Source organism: Anas platyrhynchos, chromosome 27 (assembly GCF_047663525.1).
Source record: "Anas platyrhynchos isolate ZD024472 breed Pekin duck chromosome 27, IASCAAS_PekinDuck_T2T, whole genome shotgun sequence".
Classification (NCBI taxonomy): domain Eukaryota; kingdom Metazoa; phylum Chordata; class Aves; order Anseriformes; family Anatidae; genus Anas; species Anas platyrhynchos.
The window spans coordinates 8,734,270-8,754,222 of NC_092613.1; the positions used below are offsets into that span (position 1 = coordinate 8,734,270).

The 19,953-nt window shown below is 45.6% G+C and overlaps 1 protein-coding gene across 11 annotated transcripts in view; it reads right to left on the reverse strand.

The window, feature by feature from the left end:
- Positions 1 to 2,123: 2,123 nt before the first annotated feature.
- Positions 2,124 to 19,953, reverse strand: part of SRGAP2 (SLIT-ROBO Rho GTPase activating protein 2) — a 101,484-nt gene continuing 83,654 nt past the window's right edge. For 4 of the 11 annotated variants that reach the window (XM_038168158.2, XM_038168157.2, XM_072028505.1 and 1 more), the window contains 6 exons: positions 19,305 to 19,529; positions 16,068 to 16,147; positions 11,695 to 11,875; positions 11,113 to 11,259; positions 8,702 to 9,029; positions 2,124 to 6,319 (listed from right to left, as the gene is read on the reverse strand). In XM_038168158.2, coding sequence (XP_038024086.1) covers positions 5,936 to 6,319; positions 8,702 to 9,029; positions 11,113 to 11,259; positions 11,695 to 11,875; positions 16,068 to 16,147; positions 19,305 to 19,529 — 1,345 coding nt within the window. In that variant the 3' untranslated portion in view covers positions 2,124 to 5,935. Of the gene's footprint in view, positions 6,320 to 8,701; positions 9,923 to 11,108; positions 11,260 to 11,694; positions 11,876 to 16,067; positions 16,148 to 19,304; positions 19,530 to 19,953 lie in introns of those variants that run through there. The other 7 variants (XR_011805098.1, XR_011805097.1, XR_011805099.1 and 4 more) reach the window with 6 other exon arrangements.

A 19,953-nucleotide genomic window follows, 5' to 3' on the forward strand; every position in this document is an offset into this window, starting at 1 on the left:
CCACCCACACCCATCCCTCGTGGCAGAAGGGAGCCCCCCTCGGCTGCAAAACTGCACCCAGCATCCCTGCCACTGGTGTTACTGGGGTGCGCTTTGGGCTCCGGTAACGGCAAGGCTCCTCGCCCACTTGATTCAGGGCTATGAATGGTGACGTGGACTGCTGGATCCTGCAGATTCTTCCTCACTTACCAGAGCCACGTTGCAGACCATGCAAAGCCCCGGGCTGGGGGGGCTGCAGGGAAGGCGCACGCAGGCGATGCTCAGCCCCGCTCCCACTCGCACGCACGCCGTACATCATTTACTGGCGCCCATAGGTCAGTATTTCCACCATACCCAAAACATTTATTTCTCCAAAACTATTGCTAATGACAATGGATACATTTTGTAGCCCCAGTATGGATTTAACATTTCCAACACATATACTCCTAATACTGTACAATACTGTACCAAAAGGAAAAAAAAAAAAAAAAAAAAAGGATGTACCTCCATATTGTACAGTTATATATACAAAGTACAATTTTACACAGTTTAATATATACACCATATATATATTGGTGTAGAAGACATGAAACAATGGAAACTGTTTTAGCAAGAACATTCCATCCCACCAAACAACTGCTGTTAATAAAAACCAAAAAGCCAACGCACCACACGAGCCTGAGCCCACTATTGCAGGACTGAGGTTTCAGACCAACAGAGAACAAGGTTTCCAGACTTTGCAACCGAACTTTCTTACATTACAGTAGAACCATGACATCGCTGCTATTCTTGAAAATGCATCAGAGGTGGTTTCAACGATTGCCCTATTTTGGCTACATAGAGCTGGTCTTGTAGAGAACCTGCCGCTTACAAGTATTGCTCCAGCAGTTTGGCACACTCACAAGTCCAATTCCATCGGACTTCAATTATTCGAATTACAGGGCTCTGCCTGGAGAGAAAGGCTGGTGAAGTCCACTTCAAAAGTAAAGTTACAACAGTGCCTTTAAAATGAAGGGTCCGTCTATTACTCCCATTGCAAACTGCTCAGTATTTACCCTGTACGAAGTGTGGTATATCAAGTATTAGCGCAGTCGGGAGCTGCCCTCCCTCTCCGCCTTCGCCTCTTTTTGGCCCATATTCGAAAAATGACACTCTCGTCTCTAACTACATTATAGGAAGCACAAAATAGAACAGAAAAAAAAAAAAAATCTTACATTTTCCAGGCCTCAAACTGCTGCTTTGGCATCTCTTTGTCCACCAAAATAGACTCGGAGAGCCAAGCCTGGAAAGCGCTCGCTCTGCCTCCCGGCGCCTCGCCTCGGGCCTTGTGCGGGCGCAGGGCAGCGGGTCAAGTATTTGTTTCAAGTACCAGGTTGTTGCACACATAAGAGACGAGCAGAAAAGCTGATCCGGAGAGAGGATTCTTAGAAAGTGACGTGTAAACTCAAACCCAAAGTTCAGTCCAGCCCGCCAGTAAGTGCTCGGCAGTTCCTCAGGCCTGCAGGTCGGGGGCGTTCTGCAGGGAACGTTTCGGCACGAGGGAGCATCACTCCCTTCTGCCAAGGCCTCTGGTGCTGCCAGTCCGCTACAGAACAGCTTCACGTCGGTAACGGCGGTTGTGGGATGTTCACCAATGCCAGAGAGAAGCCCACAAAAAGGCTTAATATTTTTGTGAAAACTAAACATTTCAAAATAAATAATTCCCCAGCTCGTTACACTCATTTTGCCTGTTCTGTACAGCCTCACTAGCAATAGGAGTGCCCAAATGCTTCCTTTTTTTATTTATTTTTTTTACTCGGTTTTCCTAGCTTGTGAGCGAGTAAATGCATTTACACTTTCGCAGCACATTCCTGTACATGTGGGCTTGATCCTGCCAAGCGTGGGTGCCCCGTACCTGGCCCACTGAACTAACACAAGCCTCAGCGCTGCCTCCCGCAAGGCACGGGCCTGCTGCTGTGCTACGCAGGGGCCAGGGAGGTCTCACCAAGCCCACCAGACACATCGCCTCAATGGGCATTTCCCCATCATTATGAGCAAGCTGGGCCCAGCTGAGAACATCATCGACTTTGGGTATTGCCCCTCCGCACGCACCTCATGAAGCGACGGAGCATTCCAGTCCACCAGGGAAATGCATGCAAAGGATCTGAAGTGCTAACTAGAGACATTTATTTCTCTTGAAGAAACTCTCTCAAACGCTTAACGAAACCCAAAACCTATACAACGTTCACTGGATTTGAGGTTCTGACACACAAAGGAAAAGAAACGAGGCAGCAAACTCCATCTGCAGTGACCTCTTCTGTCTGAACATCGCCGGAGGGATCCCAAACGTGCCAACAGCCTTCTCACCCTGCACCCAGTGCAAGGTTGAGAATTGTAACAGATGGAATTTCTTGCCAAACTGAAGTGTTTTGATTCTGTAAAGAAATTTATGAGAACTTGGTTATCTTAACCTACTTTTGTGCAAGAACAATCTTGCCTTAAAAAAAAAAAATCCAACAAAACCCCCAAAAATCAAACATATGAGGTATTCATCACAGGAAACCCAAAGACTCCTTTTAAACAGGTATCAAAATACATACATACACAACGTGTTTCTTCCTGCTGTCACAGTGCACTCTAATTATTTAATCATTTTCATTGCAACAAAATATCCAGTACAGATAAAATGAGAAAAGCTCGCTCATGTCCCATTGCTTTGACATGAAGAACGAATTTACAATTTATCAACTGTGAGCCTTTGGATTACCCTAGAGAGGCAGAAATTTAGCAATCATTAAAGCACACTGCTCAATTCCCAACAAGGGAAATAAAACATAAAAGGTTAGAGCTTCAGAAACTATTAATATTGATCACCTAAAATTGTATTTTATTTTAAAAGTTTTGCTTTGGATTATTTCAATCCAACATTTGATGAACAAGAACTCTTTGTTCATACAAAGCACTATCAAACAGACATACGTTATTCCAGTTATCAAACACTTCTTGTCTTTATATTTGACACATACATTACATAAAAGTCATGAAAGAATTTCCATGGAAGAGCTAATATTTCTTCTGAATATGAAGATATGAATCAACAGTGATACCTCCCCAAGCAAACCACTGTATCTTATTTGTCCACACTACGTTGGTCTCTTCTACAAGATGCCCACTGGTTTTGCAGGGTGGTGTTGCTATTTCCAGTTTTTCTCTCCCACCTCTCCTGCAACGAACGGTAGCAAAACACTCACGGCAATGTCCTCTCAGCCTGTACGTTCACAGAGTGAAGCAGACGAGCTAAAAGTTTCCTTTTTGTGTTCTCTCTCCTATGTGTGCGCATGTGTGTGCATGTCCTGCTGGCTGACAGGCCCAGGTCAGGTGGAAGAGGAAAAGTTCTTCACGCTGCCATATTGCTTGCTGTAAGTTTTAAGTGTCAATCACAGTGCACACCAAAATTCCAGTTGAGTTGCTCAATATACAGTTTATGCTGCTAAGCATATTCCCCTTGACAGTAGGATTGTCCCAGAGCTGTGGATGCTAGAGATAAGCATAGTAATTCACATACAGACAGTTGCTGTTACAGTAACCTGAAGTCTTTATCTCTCAATTTCCATTCATACTTCAGACCTCGAAGACAGAAAAGAGCATCTCCTCCAAATGTGCTGTGTGTGGCTGGACACTTATTCTTAGAAACGTGAATGCTAGGCATAAAAATATAAAGAAAATAAGGCATTACAAATGAGTCAAAGTAAATTTCACAGAGATCCTGCTCTTGACACAGATTAACTTTGGTCATTCACGACCAAACAAAACAAAAGCAAAAATTCCCTACGTAAAGTAAATGCCAGAAAGTTCTGCCTGAGCGAAAAATTGCAAGTTTAGTTCTTTTTCCCCAAAAGACCAAGTGATTCCTTGGTGGTAGAAGTCCATCAGAACCTGAGAGCAAAGTTCGCTGGTCGCTGTTGGGGATCCTTCCCTGCGAGGTGATCAGGGCACGGTCCAGTGACAGGCGCGCGCGTACCGCAGTGCTTCCAGGAGAACCGCCGCTACAGATCAGCTAAGGAAAAAGGAATCGCAGAAGTGTTCTCACTGAAACCTCTCTGGTGTCCCCCAGTTGGCATAGGTTCTTAGTTAAGAGCACAAAGAAAGTTGGTCTTTTAAATAAACGCCGCTAATATGGGTGTATTACTGCTGTGGAGATGGGTATGTGTGTAGGGGAGGGATGGGGACACAGTAAAAACCCTGCTCATTTCTCCAAGCAACATCCTTCAATCGATCAGAAAAGTACATTGAAGAAATTGTTCTCAGGTAAGTTTTGCTTGTTTTTAAATTACTAAGTGCCAATTATAACGACCTTGCAGTCACAAGGAAGCTAAAGTGTGAGAAACCCATAAATTTAAAAGAAAAAGATAAATGGAAGAGGAAAATAACTTCTCTTATCTTGTCCTTGCCTGAATTCATTTGATGAAAACATAAGATGTGCAGCTACTTTTTAAATCCCAAAAAACCTTGGCAACAAGGTGAACTAAGGGCCAGAGTCTCCTCACTCCTGGGACCGTGAGATCTTCTTCACCGTTGTAAGTGGCACACGCCTTCTTTTTTTAAAAAAATTAAATAAATGTTTGCATTGTGGAAAATTCTCAGTAGAGTACAAAAAGAGTTCATGCAGCCTGCTGGCGGCTGAAGCATTTGCTGTCTACCATATAAATACATACACCAAGAATCATTCACGTCTGCAGAGTCCTACGAAGGCATGCCATCTACCAAAGAACACGCGGGAAGCCACTCCAGAAGCTGCATGCTGTCACGTCACCGTCCCAAGCAGCGTTTCTTACACCACTCTATAAGAGCAGAGACCCCTAAAGCAGTTCACAGCGGTCACGGCCACTGACCCGAGCATTTACAGCCAGAAACAGGGAGAAGATACAAAGCTTGAGAACTTCTGCTTGAAGTTTTACAGTGCTTGTAATTGGGATTTTGGTAAGGATCCATCTTGATATATGACCAAAGCAAGAACGTGTGCGTTAGTAAATGAACTCCCGTGAGAGTATGCAAGATTTCAGAAGTTAAGTTGTTTTTACATTCAGTCTCCTGAGACCACACACCACATCATAGCCTACAGGCCGAAAATTACACTGGAAAACAATAAAGCTGTTTTTAAATATGGGAGAGCAAAAAGGGGGAAAACAGCTAGATTGTCCATAAGCAACCACTGGGCTCTCTCTTATGCTCCTAAACCTCAGGAACATATTTGTTTATATTTGCACAGACACATATTACATATAACTCCACAAAATCTAAGAGCGTTCCAGAGTAAACTATTTTTCATGACAAGTGTCGTCTAAAGGATGAGGCCGGACGGCCAAGAGCCTTGGCCCTGCGGGGAGGAACGGGGCAGCAAACAAACAAAACCCGAGGATGTAATGGAAGTTGAGACAGACCCTTAACCACAGTGGCACCAGCGGGTGACATAATAATAATGCACAAGAAACAGGCATGTCCAAGCTCCACGTAACTAGTGGCACCAAAACATGCAATAGACTAAAATCTATCCTATTGTTTCCCTGTGATAAATGAAACACAGAATATATAAGTCACTACACCAGTATTCAGAACAGGATGCCACCAAATATTTCTTTCGGTGGCCAAACACTTTGAACAAGGCATCAACAAGAAACCAAGATCCAACTCATCACTATTTTGTGTTTTCCTCCTCAGCTTCACAGTGACCCGATAGTGGATTTCCGAAGCGTGGCACGAAGCGTTTTGCCTTACGAACATCACTGATGCGGGTACATGGGACGAGGTTGTTACCACTTAATTCACTCCCAGGAAGAGCTCCCAGCAGTAAGTAGCAGTCCACAACTAACCTTCAGCAGAAGTTCAAAAATTAGTTAAATAGGAATCGTGATGTCTTTTAGCACAGTCTCTTCATCCGAAACAACACAGCGATATCCACAGTGCAGCATCAAGTTTGTCAGACAGTACAGGACTTGTCAGTAGGCTGCTGAGATGCAGAGGAGGCAACGCCAGGGCTCGTGGCGTTTGATTTGGGGAAAACTGTAGGCTTGGGCCGGGTCGCTGGAGGTTTCACCTGGGTGGCCATTTTGACCGACTTCACTGGCCTGAAGGTGCAGGGGATGTCGCCGGCGGTGCTGGCGCTGCGCTGGAAAGCTGGTTCAGTGTCCTTGAGGATCTGAGTGTGCAGAGGGCTGGAGGGTTCGGAGGTGGGGGCCACCACTGGAGAGGTTTTCAAAGGCTCCAGGGTGTCGAGGACGACATCTGGCGCGTGCTTGACGCTGCTTTGCCTCTCCAGCTCCCGCAGCTCGTTCAGAGCAGAGTTCATAGTAGCTTCAATGTCCTGCAAACACAAAAGAGAAACCGAGTCAGTCACAGAACCCAGACACATAAATAGGGAGATAAAGTCAGTCTTGGAGAACTGCGCATTTGTTTTCAGTCTGTAAACACCAATGCTCAAATCAATTAGCAGGTTGATGGCCTTCAGGTGACAAAGTGAAACTCATGATAAACTATACTTGCTACGTACCCTTATATACTGAAGCCAAAAAGCAGTAATAGGTTCTTTTTCTTATCTTCGGTGAATAGAAAAAATTACTAACACTTTTTTGATGCTAATCTAGTCCCTTACTGATCCCAGGGTATCCAGATGCTGCTTGGAATTCAAAGCTGACTCCACGCCCAAAGTGCAGCAGCAAGCACAAAAGCGGGTGGTTCAAAATGCTGGGATCCACTCCTGTATTTTAATGGGCAGGTGAGATTCAGGAGAGCAAACTCTTAAAAAATGGAAAACCTGAAGATTTTGACACTGCTGATGGGCCACACTGAGTGCCAAAATCCTTGTGTGATGTTGCCCCATTGTCTCCCTGCCGCCCAAGCAGCCTCACCTTCCCAGAGTGGTATTACACAGGATGCAAAACTTTAATGTTTTAAAAAACACAGAAACATCAGAAACACACACAGATGTCCAAGTTGACATTTCTATGTCCTCTTATATTACATTTATTAACAAATGAACAAAAAGCACTTTGCTATTTTAAAAAACAGGCTTTTTTGTTCTCGGCTCCATGAGGACCTACATGTCTGCTGGAGCCTGCCTGCAGAGCCCACTGGTGCACAGAACTCACTGGAGAGCAGAGGAGCTTAGCCTTTCTGTGACTCACAGTTTGGCTGCAGCTTTTTAGCTTCCTTAGAGGTTTTTCAGGGGGTGGGGAAGGTAAATCAGTCAAGGAATGGTGGAAGAAACCAGAGACAGAAATCCGACACCTCCAAGTCTATCTTGAGGCCAGGCAGATTTTACTTATGAAGTTAGGGAAAAATATGTAAAATGCATGATCATTGTTAGATGGTGTTAGAACAGATACTGCAGGGCTAAGAAAAACTAATTTAACACAGGTCTCCCCAGCCCCCTTCCCCCTTCTTCTTTTTTCCTCCCCAGACTTCTCCAGTGAAAACAATGGACTTAACATTCTGGCAGGAAGAAGAGACAGAACAACTTCAGTTAGAGCTTGATTGAAAAAACAAAAACTGATTTATGTCAACCGAAGCCTTGGAAGGACAATGAAATATGAAGACAACAAGAACTGTATATTCTGATTCCACTGGAACATATGGAGTACGGAGGAGGCCAAAATACATCTTTTTATCAGAATGCAGCAGATTTTTATTTGGACCTTATTTATTACTTGATGTTGCTGCCTTGTGAATAAAAATGTAGTCTAATTTCTCCACATCTCTTCTCCACATCTTTAGAAATCTACAGACTGCTGAATGAAAAGATGCAAAGAAGTCAGGTCCCCCCGAGCTGACTTTGTAATCTGAGACCCAGGAATTCCTTGGCTTTAGATAGATCCATCACATACTGCAAACAGTTGGTATAGCAAGCATACATGTGCAGGCACATCTCGCTCTTGGGAACAGGAGAAAGGGAAGATCCTTCAGAGAAGACGGCAATCTGCAACATTTACATCATTCCCCCTTTAGAGGCTGTCATTTCTTCAAATACGTCTGACTATCAATTGTCTTCTGCTCTGCTAGTGAAGTCACAGAGGTGCAGATGCAAAGACTCCACTTGTGTTTCTGTTGCGTCATGATGTTGAAGCGCAGCTGTATAAGCCTTGGTAGCCTGCCCTCATTTCAAGGCACTTGTCAAAATAAACAACTAATGAAATCTAGGGAGTATTACATTCAGAGTTGGTTTCTAATCACGCTGGACCCTGTAAGCATATAAAGATGGCACTGTGAGCTCCGTGCAACTCAGCAGCCTGCTGTTATTTTGACTGTGCTACTGCATATGCTTTGAATGTCTAACCACAGGCAAGTTTGCACAACTGACAGGAGAATTTAGAACTGACACTAAATACTTTACTTTTCTCATGTCTTGAAGTTATGATTGTTTAATTTTTTTGCTGACAGCTTTGGAATCTGCGTAACTTTCTGAAGTGGACATTTTTATTGTTAAAACTAAATTCTGGGTAATGAACAGGGCCAAGTTTTTCTGGAGCAAGGACCTGCCTGTTTATCTTCACTCATGAATGCCGTCTCAGCAGCTAACACAAAGTGAGGCTGAAAGATTAAACTCAAGTGTAGTAAGTTAATATTGCGTTGCTGGAAGGGAAGGGATAGGAAATCAGTTTGGACTTTGCACTGTAACATTTAGTTGCATCCACCACCATCCTTTAAATGTAAAAAAGAAAAGTGTTGAAGGCAAAGCTCTCCTATTTACCTGTGCAATCACTTCAGGGTCCATGGGCCGGTGGTTGTTGAAGCTCTTTGACCTCCCTGCTGTCACAGTTTTCCGGATCTGCGGGCTGTCTATCCTGTTCTTCAGAGATGAGTGTCGGCTGATAGAATTGAGGCTGCCGTGGCCACTGATGGAGCATTTGTCTGGAACCTCCTTGGGAAGACTTTGGCTCATTATGGGCTGAGATGAGGGTCTGGAACCGGCTATGGCTCCTGGGGAGGCTGGTTCTGCCAGTGAGCTACCTAGTCCATGGCTGTCACTTTGACGGAAGGCTCTTCTGATGCTGCCTGACTCTGGTTTCTTTCTTTGCCTTCAGTCACAAAAGCAAAACAAGTCAATACAAGCAGAAACACGTAACGGGCTGCAATTTGAAGATATCCCCCCAAAACAACACAGAGGACAATGGGAAGAGACATAAAGGTGCCCAGATTACAAATACACCCAGGTTTTTAGGAGTCACTGTGAAACAGTAGTTATAAACCATTCCATTTAACACGTCTAATAACACGAGTCTGGCAGCTGTGCACATTCATACCAAAAACAGAAAGCTTGGATGGAATGTAATTAACTTGGTCATGAAGTAAATCTTTTATATTTGAACAAAAAAAACCCTCTGTGCCATCAACAGGTTTTGATGATGTGTTTTTATTACATTTGAAGAGCAGAGCTACAATTTTTGACTGGAGGACACAGTATAAGTCTACTAAGCTCCTGGCCCAAGGCATCAAGTTATTATTTTCAGAGATTGGCAAGCAAAAAACCCCATAGTTTGGGGTTAACGATCGTTTCCAGTATTTGCTGGTGGTAACAGAGATTTCTTTTGCATTGCTTTAGCAGGACCATGAGGTATTATCGATACAGGGCTAGAGACAAACCAAAAGATGTCAAATGGATAAAGCTGGTCCAAACAATTTAGTTTCTACCCCAGCACCATGAGGTCTGACAGCATGATTCCATTCAAATTATACAAAGGCCATCGCAGCAGAATACTTTATGCCATAGGTCTGAAGCTTGGCATCCATTATACAGGGAAGGATCCATTTATATATAGCACCAGCCCCATGAATAACTGCAAGAAAGTGTTAACTCCAGTAGGATTTTGGCATCCAAATAATAATTCAGTGGGTGGCACAACTGTCATTGCGAAACCATCTGATTTAATTTTGCCCAAGTCTGTTCACACATAGGTCAGAAGATTCATTCCTAAAGAAAAAACAACAAAATGAGTCTTATGCTACTATTGCTAAATATCAATTTCCCTAGTAAAGGGAAAAATACTGGAGTGGACATTACCCAGGCTTCTTACAAACACTACATTTAATGCTACCAAAAATCAGCAGATGGTGAAGCTGCAAAGGTCTGCTCATTATATAAATCTTTCCATAACTGACAGCATGGCATACTTCATGGCTCATACAGTAAATAGCAAAGAAAGCACAGATCCCAAGCTGAGGCAGGCCAGTATAGCTTTAGTGATAACAACAGAGCTCTGCTGACTCCCATAAACTAAGGGCCAGGCTCTGTGTAGGACATCAGCTCATAAAATCATTAACAGAAATACATCCTCTTTAAAGGTTTGGACCTGCTACAGTCTGTTAAACTAACTGAAGGTTAAAAATATCCACTCCCATAGAACTGTAACTATCACATTAATACCTTCACTGCACAACATACAGAGGTGAGGCTTTTTTAATAGAAATTAAATAATCAAAGATTGGGGGAATAACCTAATGCAAAATAATTAAAGATCAAGAAATGTAGTCTCTTAATAAAAATCTGGGAAATTAAGCTGGTAGGTGGGCTGTTGGCTAAGGAAACAATTTGTCATTGAGCAGGTAAGTTGGAGCAACAGGGAGACGTGCTGTTTCACTGCAAGCATATGGTTAGTAACCCAAGGTGAGAAGTGCTGGAGAAACAGAATGTCACAGGCAATGCCAGATGGTGGGACTTGAGGTATGTCATTTAGCACAAAATGTGGTGCTACTTTCTGAAAGGCTGTCCCCCCACCCCACAAAAAAAGCGTGTTAAGAGTAAACGAGACATAACAAACCACAGGAACACAACGAGGAATGGCAACACACGATTACAAGGACTTATTCCACTATTGCTCTCCGTTTCTCGGTATCTTTAGCTTATAAAACAGAACACATTTGGGAAAACAGGAACAGATGGCACTTGGGGACAGGGAAGAGAAGCCAATGGGATTCTAAATAAGCACTGGCCACATCGGTGACACAGAGAACAGGACAGCAAAACACGAGTGAGTTAGAGGAGGCAAAAGCAGAGAAAAATGGTGGAAGCGCTCATTAACATCTTTCGGGGAAGGAAATGTTTTACTGGACTCATCACCAAGATCTTTACAATTAAGTAAAATAACGCAAGGCTGTTCTTACTTGTTGATGTTTGCAAGGTAAATATCTGCGACGTGACCCCCACTTGGGCAACTGGCACCAGCTCTAGCAGTCACTTTTTCTTCCGGTGGCTCAGAATTTATTTCTATTTCAGACTTCGGACTGGATCTTTCCGAGATACCATCCTCACTAGGAAGGAGGAGGGAAGGAAATCACAACCAAAACAGGACCAACAGCACCGAACTTCAAATACAGCACTGTGTGTGTAACATACATAAAAGACTACAGCACTGTGCTAACGTCTTTCTCTTAAGAATCATTACACATCTTTCAAAGGAGAGAGCCTGATGTCTTTAAGCAATTAGGAGATCTCAGCCCTGCAGCTTTAGCAGGCTGGCAGCCCCAGAGCAGTTTTTATGTCACGCTGAAGCTGAAGACCTCCCAACGTAAGTGGACACCTACGCCTGTGCGGGGCTCTGCTTGTTTCAGTAGCATCCCCTCCTTGCAGGGAAGGCTGAAGGACGAACTCTCCCCCTGTGGTGTCAGCACCTTGACACAAATACTCCATTCCACACCTGATTTTAGGCAAGCCCATCTTGCAGATGGACTTAAAGTGTAACATACGTGTCTTGAACGACGATATACTGATGAGGAATAAGGCCGTCAATTCCATTGTGGCGTCCCTCCCACCAGTCATCTGAGGCCCGCTGATAGAGTAAGAGAGAAGCTCCTTTTTTAAAGGACAGCTCTCGTGCAGTCCTGCCAATGTAGTCGAACTTCGCTATTGCTTCTATGGGCTCACACTCTAGGAGATAGAAGGGAATAAACAACAATTCACTAAACACCTGGGCTCAGATAAGTAGTCAACAGTTCACACCCACCACAAAACAGTTTATGAAGAGAGCATGGGATGTAGGATAAAGTGTTGCTTCTTTAGGTAGCAGAGGGTGGGAGCAGTAAGATTCAGAGGGAAATCCCTATATTAAGGGATCCTTATATTTATAGGTAAGGATGTTGCAATTTCAGCATTTACCTGATCTCTGCGTGATAGACACATTCACATTTTTTAAGTCACAAACCCACTGACAGCTATTCAGGTGTACGAAGATGGAAATGACGATGACAAAATTAGCACCTTATTAAAAAACAAATCAAAACTGGGTAGCAGTAATGCGTCTCTGGCAAAAATCTGCTTTTTGAAAGGCAGCTAAACAAAACTCCCTGGGCTGGCAAGCAGGATCTGTTATCAGCGTTTAAGAAGAGAAACCTCCTCTGGTTCCAAGCTGCTTCAGAAATTAAGCGTCTGTTCAGAAGGAAGTTTCTGCTGCCTGTGAGCTTTGCCTGACCCAGGAGAGAGGACCCCTGCCCTATCTATCGAGCTGTTGGGGAAGCTACCAAAGGCACCTGGCAGCCAGCACTGCCACTCTGTGCAGCTGGGCTGCACTCGGAGCCGCACCACGTGCCCCAAATCTGACAGCTCCTCCTTGATAAAGCTCATGGAAGAATTACAGCCACGCCGTGTTTGCAGCCAGGCACTGATCTGGGTCCCTGTAGGACTCTGATGTTGTGCAGGGGGAGAATATAGGCGTTTATATGCTCGGGAAAATCAATATGAAATTCATGTGGATTATTTTTAAGACTTTAAAAAAATATCTGCTATTGGCTGAGTCCAAATATAGATCGTGCCAGCTCCCAATTCTATTCTGGAATCAGGGGAATGGAGATGAGCTCAACCACATGGCCCCAGTGGACTTCAGCTGCTAATTACTTTAAAGGAGCTTTCCACCACAGCCATGGAAACAGAGCTCCTTCTCAGGGGAACAGACTCGTGGTTCCTCTTCCTGGGGAAGAGAAGATAAGCCATTTCATCCTGAGATCTCGACCAGCATTATGGGAAGCTTGTACAGTGCAACAACCAGCCAAAAAGGACTGGAAAACCAAACATGAGCCACAGCTTTTACAATCATTCCTTGGGAGGGCATACGCTCAAGAATTAGGCCTTCCAATGTTGACCCAGGTAGCAGCCGGGCTAGAGAAAAATAAAATAAATAGTGTAAATCCATCTGAGCTCTGCCTGAGGAGCCCCGATCAACAACTCAAGTTACAAAGCAAGATGAGAGCAGTTGGCTACAGGGTCTACCAGGCTGGCCCCCAGTAATGAACTCCATCACTAAACCAGGCCTGCTGAATTCTCTCAAATCACACGTTTCAGGTAAGTCTGTGGTGAGCCTCACACAAATCCCATTATCAGCTCTCAGCCACCAGCGACGGGGAAAAAAGCCTGGCCATGTTTTCGGCTTGCGATAGCCGCCCTGCTCCAGACTCCCCAAAGCACGCGGTTATCTGGTTTTGGCTCCGCTTCCCTCTTGTTTGCTTTGCCTCTGGAGCCAGCTTCTTCACAACATTCAAAAAAACCTGATAATGCTGGTTTTTGGTGTCCCCCTCTGTTTACGAAGGCGATGGGGCTGCGGTTTTGTAAATTCCGTCTGTTTCATTAAGAAGTGTTTATTGTTCCAGATGAGCGCGGCACTCAGGTTTCTTATGTTTCCAATTTGCCTTTTAGGACTCTGGCTTTCATCCAGAGAAGTGATTTTAGACTCTAATTTCCAGTAGCTTTTTCCTACTACGCTCATGCCCAGAGCACAAAGCTGTGAGAATAAAGCCCAGGAAGGCTAAGCCCAACAATTAACCCTGCCAGTCTGAGAACCTGTGCACAAAAGCAGCAGTTTAAAATCTTTCCACTCATGCCCCCAGTGAAACGAGCACGCGACATGCTCGTCTTTCAGCATTTCTGACCTCTCGTGCCCATTTCCAGACGCCGTGCCCAGCACAGCAGCTCCCCAGAGCCCCTCGGCCACCACGTCCCAAGCACTGAAGCCTCGAGGGGCTTTGAGCCCTCAGACCCCACCAAGGAATTACCAAGACACATTTATTTCACTTGGCAGCCACAGATCCACTCAGAATCAGCAAGGCAGCTAAGAAAGCCTTCATAAAACAATTCTTCTGAAGTTGGGTTAATTTCCTTCCATTTAGCAGTCTTGTGTGCTCTCTTTGTGTTCAAAACCACCTGCAGATGGTGAAGGGGCTCATCCCCCTTCTGCGGCCTGCCAGCCCCGCCATGCCAGCAGAGGTGGCTGGGGTGAGGCCGTACTTTGGGAGGACAGGGTCCAGCCTCACAAAAGGTCTCATCCAAAAGCTAAACAAGAGAGAAAAATCTCAACCCCGAGAGTGGCCGAGGCACTGCCAGCACCGCTGACACGCAGCCTGAGGTGCAACATGGCGGAACCCCAGGAGGACGGGAAGGCCCTCACGGCACGAGGCCTCGCTGTTCCCGCAGCAGGGACGGAGGCCCCGCGCTCTCCTCTGCTTCGGTGCCAAGCTCTCCCTCCCAACTGCTTCCTATGGAATATTCCGTGGAGGTTGCAGAACTCCATCCAAAACGCCTCCCGGTTTTACCTTGCACAGGGGCCCCACGCGATCCGGTTCCAGAGGCTGTAAAACAGTGTCCCTCTCTCATCTCTGGCTGCTCATTTTCCCATCACTGTGTCCTCCTGACTACCTACGTGACCTAGCCCCCCTCCCCCCCGAAATAACGAGAGCACACCCAGTGCTGTTTCAGCCTGCAGATTTTAGCCCCGGCTGTTGCAGCCCTGGTTCCCTTGATTACAGCCATGAAATTACCCCTCCTTTAGGTACAAACTTGAAAAGGACACGTTTTAGTGCATTTTTTAGAAACTAAAGCTTTTCAGAAAGAACACCCTGTTCGACACAGATAGCAAACTCATGCTTCATTCCTGTAGTCTTTGTGTTTCTTCCCAACAACCTTGGTGAGGAGTCGCTGCGACAGTGATTGACCTTGCTGCGGGAGAACTCATTTTCCAGCATTTCTAGCAGTGCTCAAACGGTGTTTACTTTGTTACTGGTGTGTGAACACCATTAAGCCAGCAGGAGCACAGCAATGCCATGGGAAAGGTTTGTTAGGTGACTGCTGGAGCAGAGAGAGCAAAAAGCAGCACAGGAGGATGATGGCTATGAGTAAATTACCAAAGACCAGCTCAGAAATGACACTACCTCGTTTGAAGGGAACGCCACCTTCCTCCCACCTTTACAGCTGAAACCACCACAAGTAGAACCAACACAGAACTTTAAGACAACTGCAAATGGTCAAAAAGCAAGAAGAAAAATCTATTTTGTCCTGTTTTGGTCAGTTGTCCTTCCACGTTGGTCAGCACTCTGCTGTTTCACATCAGTACCGTAATCTTTTCCTCTGCCCTGCATGGGGCTCACGTGCAGCTGTCCCCATTGCAGAAAGCAGCTTTGGAAGTACTGACACCCCAAGACTAGTGCAGTGTCATCCTCTCCTTAGAAAATACCAGGGAATTCTCAGGGTTGGCACCCCTTTTTACTAAAAAGACCACGAGAAGGGGAAGGGAGTTTCCTCAGGAAGACCAACAAATTATCAAGCAGAGACACCCCAGAACTCTCTACCCTAAAGCCTGCCTCCCAGGGGAAGGCAAGCCAAGCAGGTTCTGATTTTATTTTGTTTGCTTCCTTGAAGCAGAACCGCTGCAGCTTAGGGCACTCACAGCTCCCCTGCCAAAGCTACTGAACGGGGAATTGCCTGGCACACGCCATGGGGACTGGGAGAGCACGCTGAAGCACATCCAGCCTTTGGCTCTGTGCTTGCCTTGTGTCTTCCAACTCCAAAACCTTTCTAAGGTATAGATGAGCTCAAACAGCACCGAGTGTGCCCAGGCCTGCTGCTACAGTGACATACCCTTGGAATAAGGGATACTTTAAAAGGGTGTGGGATCGATGGGAATTTTTAGAATTTACCTGACTATTTTTACTATTTGGCATGAAATGCTGCATGTGATGTTTCAAATGATGGTTAGGATTTAAACTCCACTTCGGATTTAACTGCAAGGTACCCCCTTCCCTGCCTCCCCCAGAGCAGGTCACACCAGCTAACCAGAGAGTTACTGAGCACTGCCTACCATCATCACTGGTGTGGTGCTCAGCCGTGACGTCCTGCACCGAGTCTTCCGTCGAGGCTCTCTCTCCGTGAGGACTTTCACTACAGCAGAAGGAAAAACAGACAGTGCTTTACACTGGTGGAAAGCGAGTTCCCTCATTTACAGAAATCAAAGGCAATCAGGAACACCCATTTAGGAGGTCAATATCCAGGTTCCACTGTGACAGAAACTCCATGGATGCATTTGCACGTACTCAAGTCAGCGTGTAAAAATCAATCAAGCTAAGCCCTTCCTTGCTTAAACAAACTGAATGTCTTTGTCAACCTTCTGTGTGCTATCAGGAGCCTAACTTCAGATCTTACAACCCAGCCCTCTGGAGATGTTTAGAAGTCAGACAGCAATGGCATGTTGGGTCTAGCTCCTCTCTGCCATGCCAGAATTATTCCCCCAGCTGTATTCTCCATTGCTCTAATTAGCTCATTACATGACTGATGAGATAGCTGCCACTTCATGGGGGAAATTGTTTCTAAATTCAGAGCGATATTTCCAGGTTTGAGTTTGTCATCTCCCTCTTCCCCTTTTATCACAACCAAATTGTCCAACCCATTCCACTGAACGGCTCCCTCAGCCCAGAGCCTTTATTTACAGAGCACCTGGAACACCAAGAGTCCTCGTTTACGTTTTGCATGAAGAAAAGCTCTCAACAGGCAGCAAGTGGCACAGGGAGGTCATGTTCTTGGAATACATAAATAAAAAAAAGTAAAGCAAAGACTGGTCCCTGGAGACGAGGCTAAAGCCCCTGTGTGCCAGCCCGAGCCAGCCCTCACTCTTCCTCAAGGCCATGTTGACTTCTCTTCACAAAGTGATAGCTTAACCTGTCTGTTTGGCCTTACAATGGTAAAAGCGATCACAGTGCTTTCCTTTTAAAAACCTCATTGTGGTAATCTGCTCTTTTAAAGGGGGGAGAAAAAAAGACAAAAAAGAAGGGGTAAAATGTTTGAATAATTCTAGCGTCTCTTTATGCTCAATCCACGACACGTAGCTTCGCCACCATCTTCTGAGTCAGTGCCTTAGGAATCAGCCTCTCATCCTTCGCAAAGCCTTCGTGCTACTTAATAAAGTTTACAGAAGAACTCGAAGCCAAAAGGGACTCCCAAGAGGAATACAGCACCGAGGGCTAAAGTTTCACGCAGACTGTGAAGTAATGTCGCGCACAGCCAACGCCGGAGACCCAAATGCAGAGAGGAGGATCGAGTGCCTCCTTCTGTCCATGCCTCCTTCTGTCCATGCCTCTTCCTACTCGTGCCTCCTGCTACCCATGTCTCCCACGGAGCTTCCCACCAACAACCCTGCATCGTGCGAGCCCCAGGGCGCCCCAAGGAGAAGCAGCAGGCTGCTGGCCTTCACTCCAAGGGGTCGGTGTGAAAGCAGTGTGGCTGCCAGAGGAAGGCAATGCCAGCTGAGCATCTCCACGCCACCATCTCCCCTGCACGCCCATGGTCTTGCTTGCCAGGATGCGGGCTCCTGCACTGAGTACGCTGCTTGCACCAAGCCGTTCTGCACCGTCAGATGGACAGGCAGAGGCAGCCCAGTGCCAGGCTTGAATCACAGGCGGTGTTTCAAAGATGCCTGCATCACAGCCCTGAATTTCAGTCTGAACCTTGCCCTGTTCTCCTCTGCCCGAGGCAAGCTGCTCCAAGCCTCCTGGGCAGCTGCTGACCCAAGCTGCAAGAGCCCAGGCACTCGAGCCATGGCTCCGAGCCCCGGCAGCCCGAGCACCAAAGCATCGCCTGCAAGCTCCTAAGCAAAGAGACGGCTCGGGGCAGCGAAGTGGCACGATGCAATTACAAACGCGGCAGACTTCATTCCCTGATGAATCAGCTAAACTAAACAGATTCACTCTGCTTCTCGCACGCTCTGCAGCAAGGAGCCCTGTGGGCAATCGCTAGCAGCTATCTAAATACCAGGGCTGTGAGAAGGCTCGAATGGGAACCAGATGCTTCTTCCTGGCTTTATTAAGCAGCCTCCCCTGCTCGCTTCTGCCCTTCTCTGCTTAATGGGTCTCAGGTCAGAGCGGTTAGGAAGGGCAATGAAAAAAAAAAAGAGTGCCCTCAGAAAAGTGGTATTACCTTCCACGACATTTTGCATCCTATGTACTGATGCTACACACACCAGAGGTTGTTTACACCCAAGTGTTACACGTGCTAGAGGTTGTGCTGCACATTCCACGGTTTTGTTCTCTCCACCTTACGTGACGAACACTCTTGTCGATGTGTTTCTTGATGGTTTTAAAATTCTTATTTTTTTCCTATACAACTCACTTATATATAAGATCAATGAAAACTATCAGAACGAAGGGTAAAATTCAATAAGTTTTCCAAAAGAGGCACTGGCAAGTTTTCTTCATGCCGCAGTGAGCAGAAAGTAGCTGCTCCTTGCTGCACATACACAGAGTGAGCTGATAGTCAGAGCTCCTCTGAAACAAGCTGGGGAACAAGGCTAGCTCTGTCACCAGAGTGACTTCATTTTAAAACATATTTGTTTTAGTGTATGAAAATAATCATTTGCATTCCTGGGACAGTGGAGGAGGGATCTTGGGGGGGGGTGAAGCAGGACACAATTTAACATTCCTCGTTTTCAGTGGGAGAGATCAGCCTGGCCAGTAGGAAAGAAAACACCTCCTTTCCTTCCCCCACCTTCCACCCCAGATGACAGGAGCCGCGCTGGCTGAATTGTTTCCAGATGTTGCTCTCAGACTGAGCACGCGGCCAGGCCTCCAGAGCTTTAAGCTGGATGGAAATGGTGATTTCGCATTCCTCCCTCCTCCCTCCCCCCTCCACCAGCGCTGTCCTGAAAATTAAACCGTGCCACGGTTCTCTAGGTTCAGCTGCAAGTGACCTTACCTCTGAAGAAAAGCCACTTGAGACACACAGCAAATGCAAAAGCAGGAGGGAAATAAAAAATAAAAAAAAAAAAAAAGAAGAACCAGAATATCCAAGAAAATCCTTGCACAACCTTATCCTTCAAGATAAGTGGGCACAGGTTGGAGAAGTCAATAGCTACTTACTAACAGCTTATTTCTTTTCAAGTTGATGACTCTCCAGGGATACCAGAGCCATCTTCTCTTGCATGATACAGATTTGAGAGGCTAGACGCTTGAATACTGAATTAAGATAATGCAGAACGCATGACAGGAGCACGCTAACCAGTAAGAAAATATGCACCCATTCATTTTCTCCTCAGTGATATCTATCGTACCAATAATCCTCAGTGTTTCCACTTCTGCTATAGACTGGACCCTCCAGCTCCCTTGGTCCTGGGAAGATGTTCTCATGTTGGATGATGATGGTTTTGATTAGTTCATTGACATGAGCTTGGCAAGAGACTTGATCGTGACCTTCAGGCACCGACATCAGTGTTGGCCCAAAGCAGATGGCTAAATTGTAGGGATCCATCATATTCTCTTCACTGAACTGAGATAAACTGCAGAAGACAGAAGTGGGGAGGACGGTTAACAACACAAAACAACATTATCAGTCATTGCCATCGTCTGCTGGAGAACACAGACGAGGGGGGAAGGTTTGTTTCGGGCCTTCTGCTGTTAAAGCTGATTTGCTGGGATGTGAATGTTCTGGATTCATATGAAAAAATGACAGACTGATGGCATTTACAAAGAAATGAAAGAGAAACCCCAAAAGGATTTTAAAAGCCTTATTGATTTGATCCCAGCACTGCTCAAATCCCCATTTATAGTTTAACCTCCTTATATAGATTTAGAATATTTCCTAATGCAATCTCTTTTTTTGTGTTCTTGCTCTTAAGATGAGCATGATGAAGAACAGCAGCATCGCATTTAGACTGAACACTACCAATCTCACCAGGAATGAGAGAACATTTAAATCTGCTA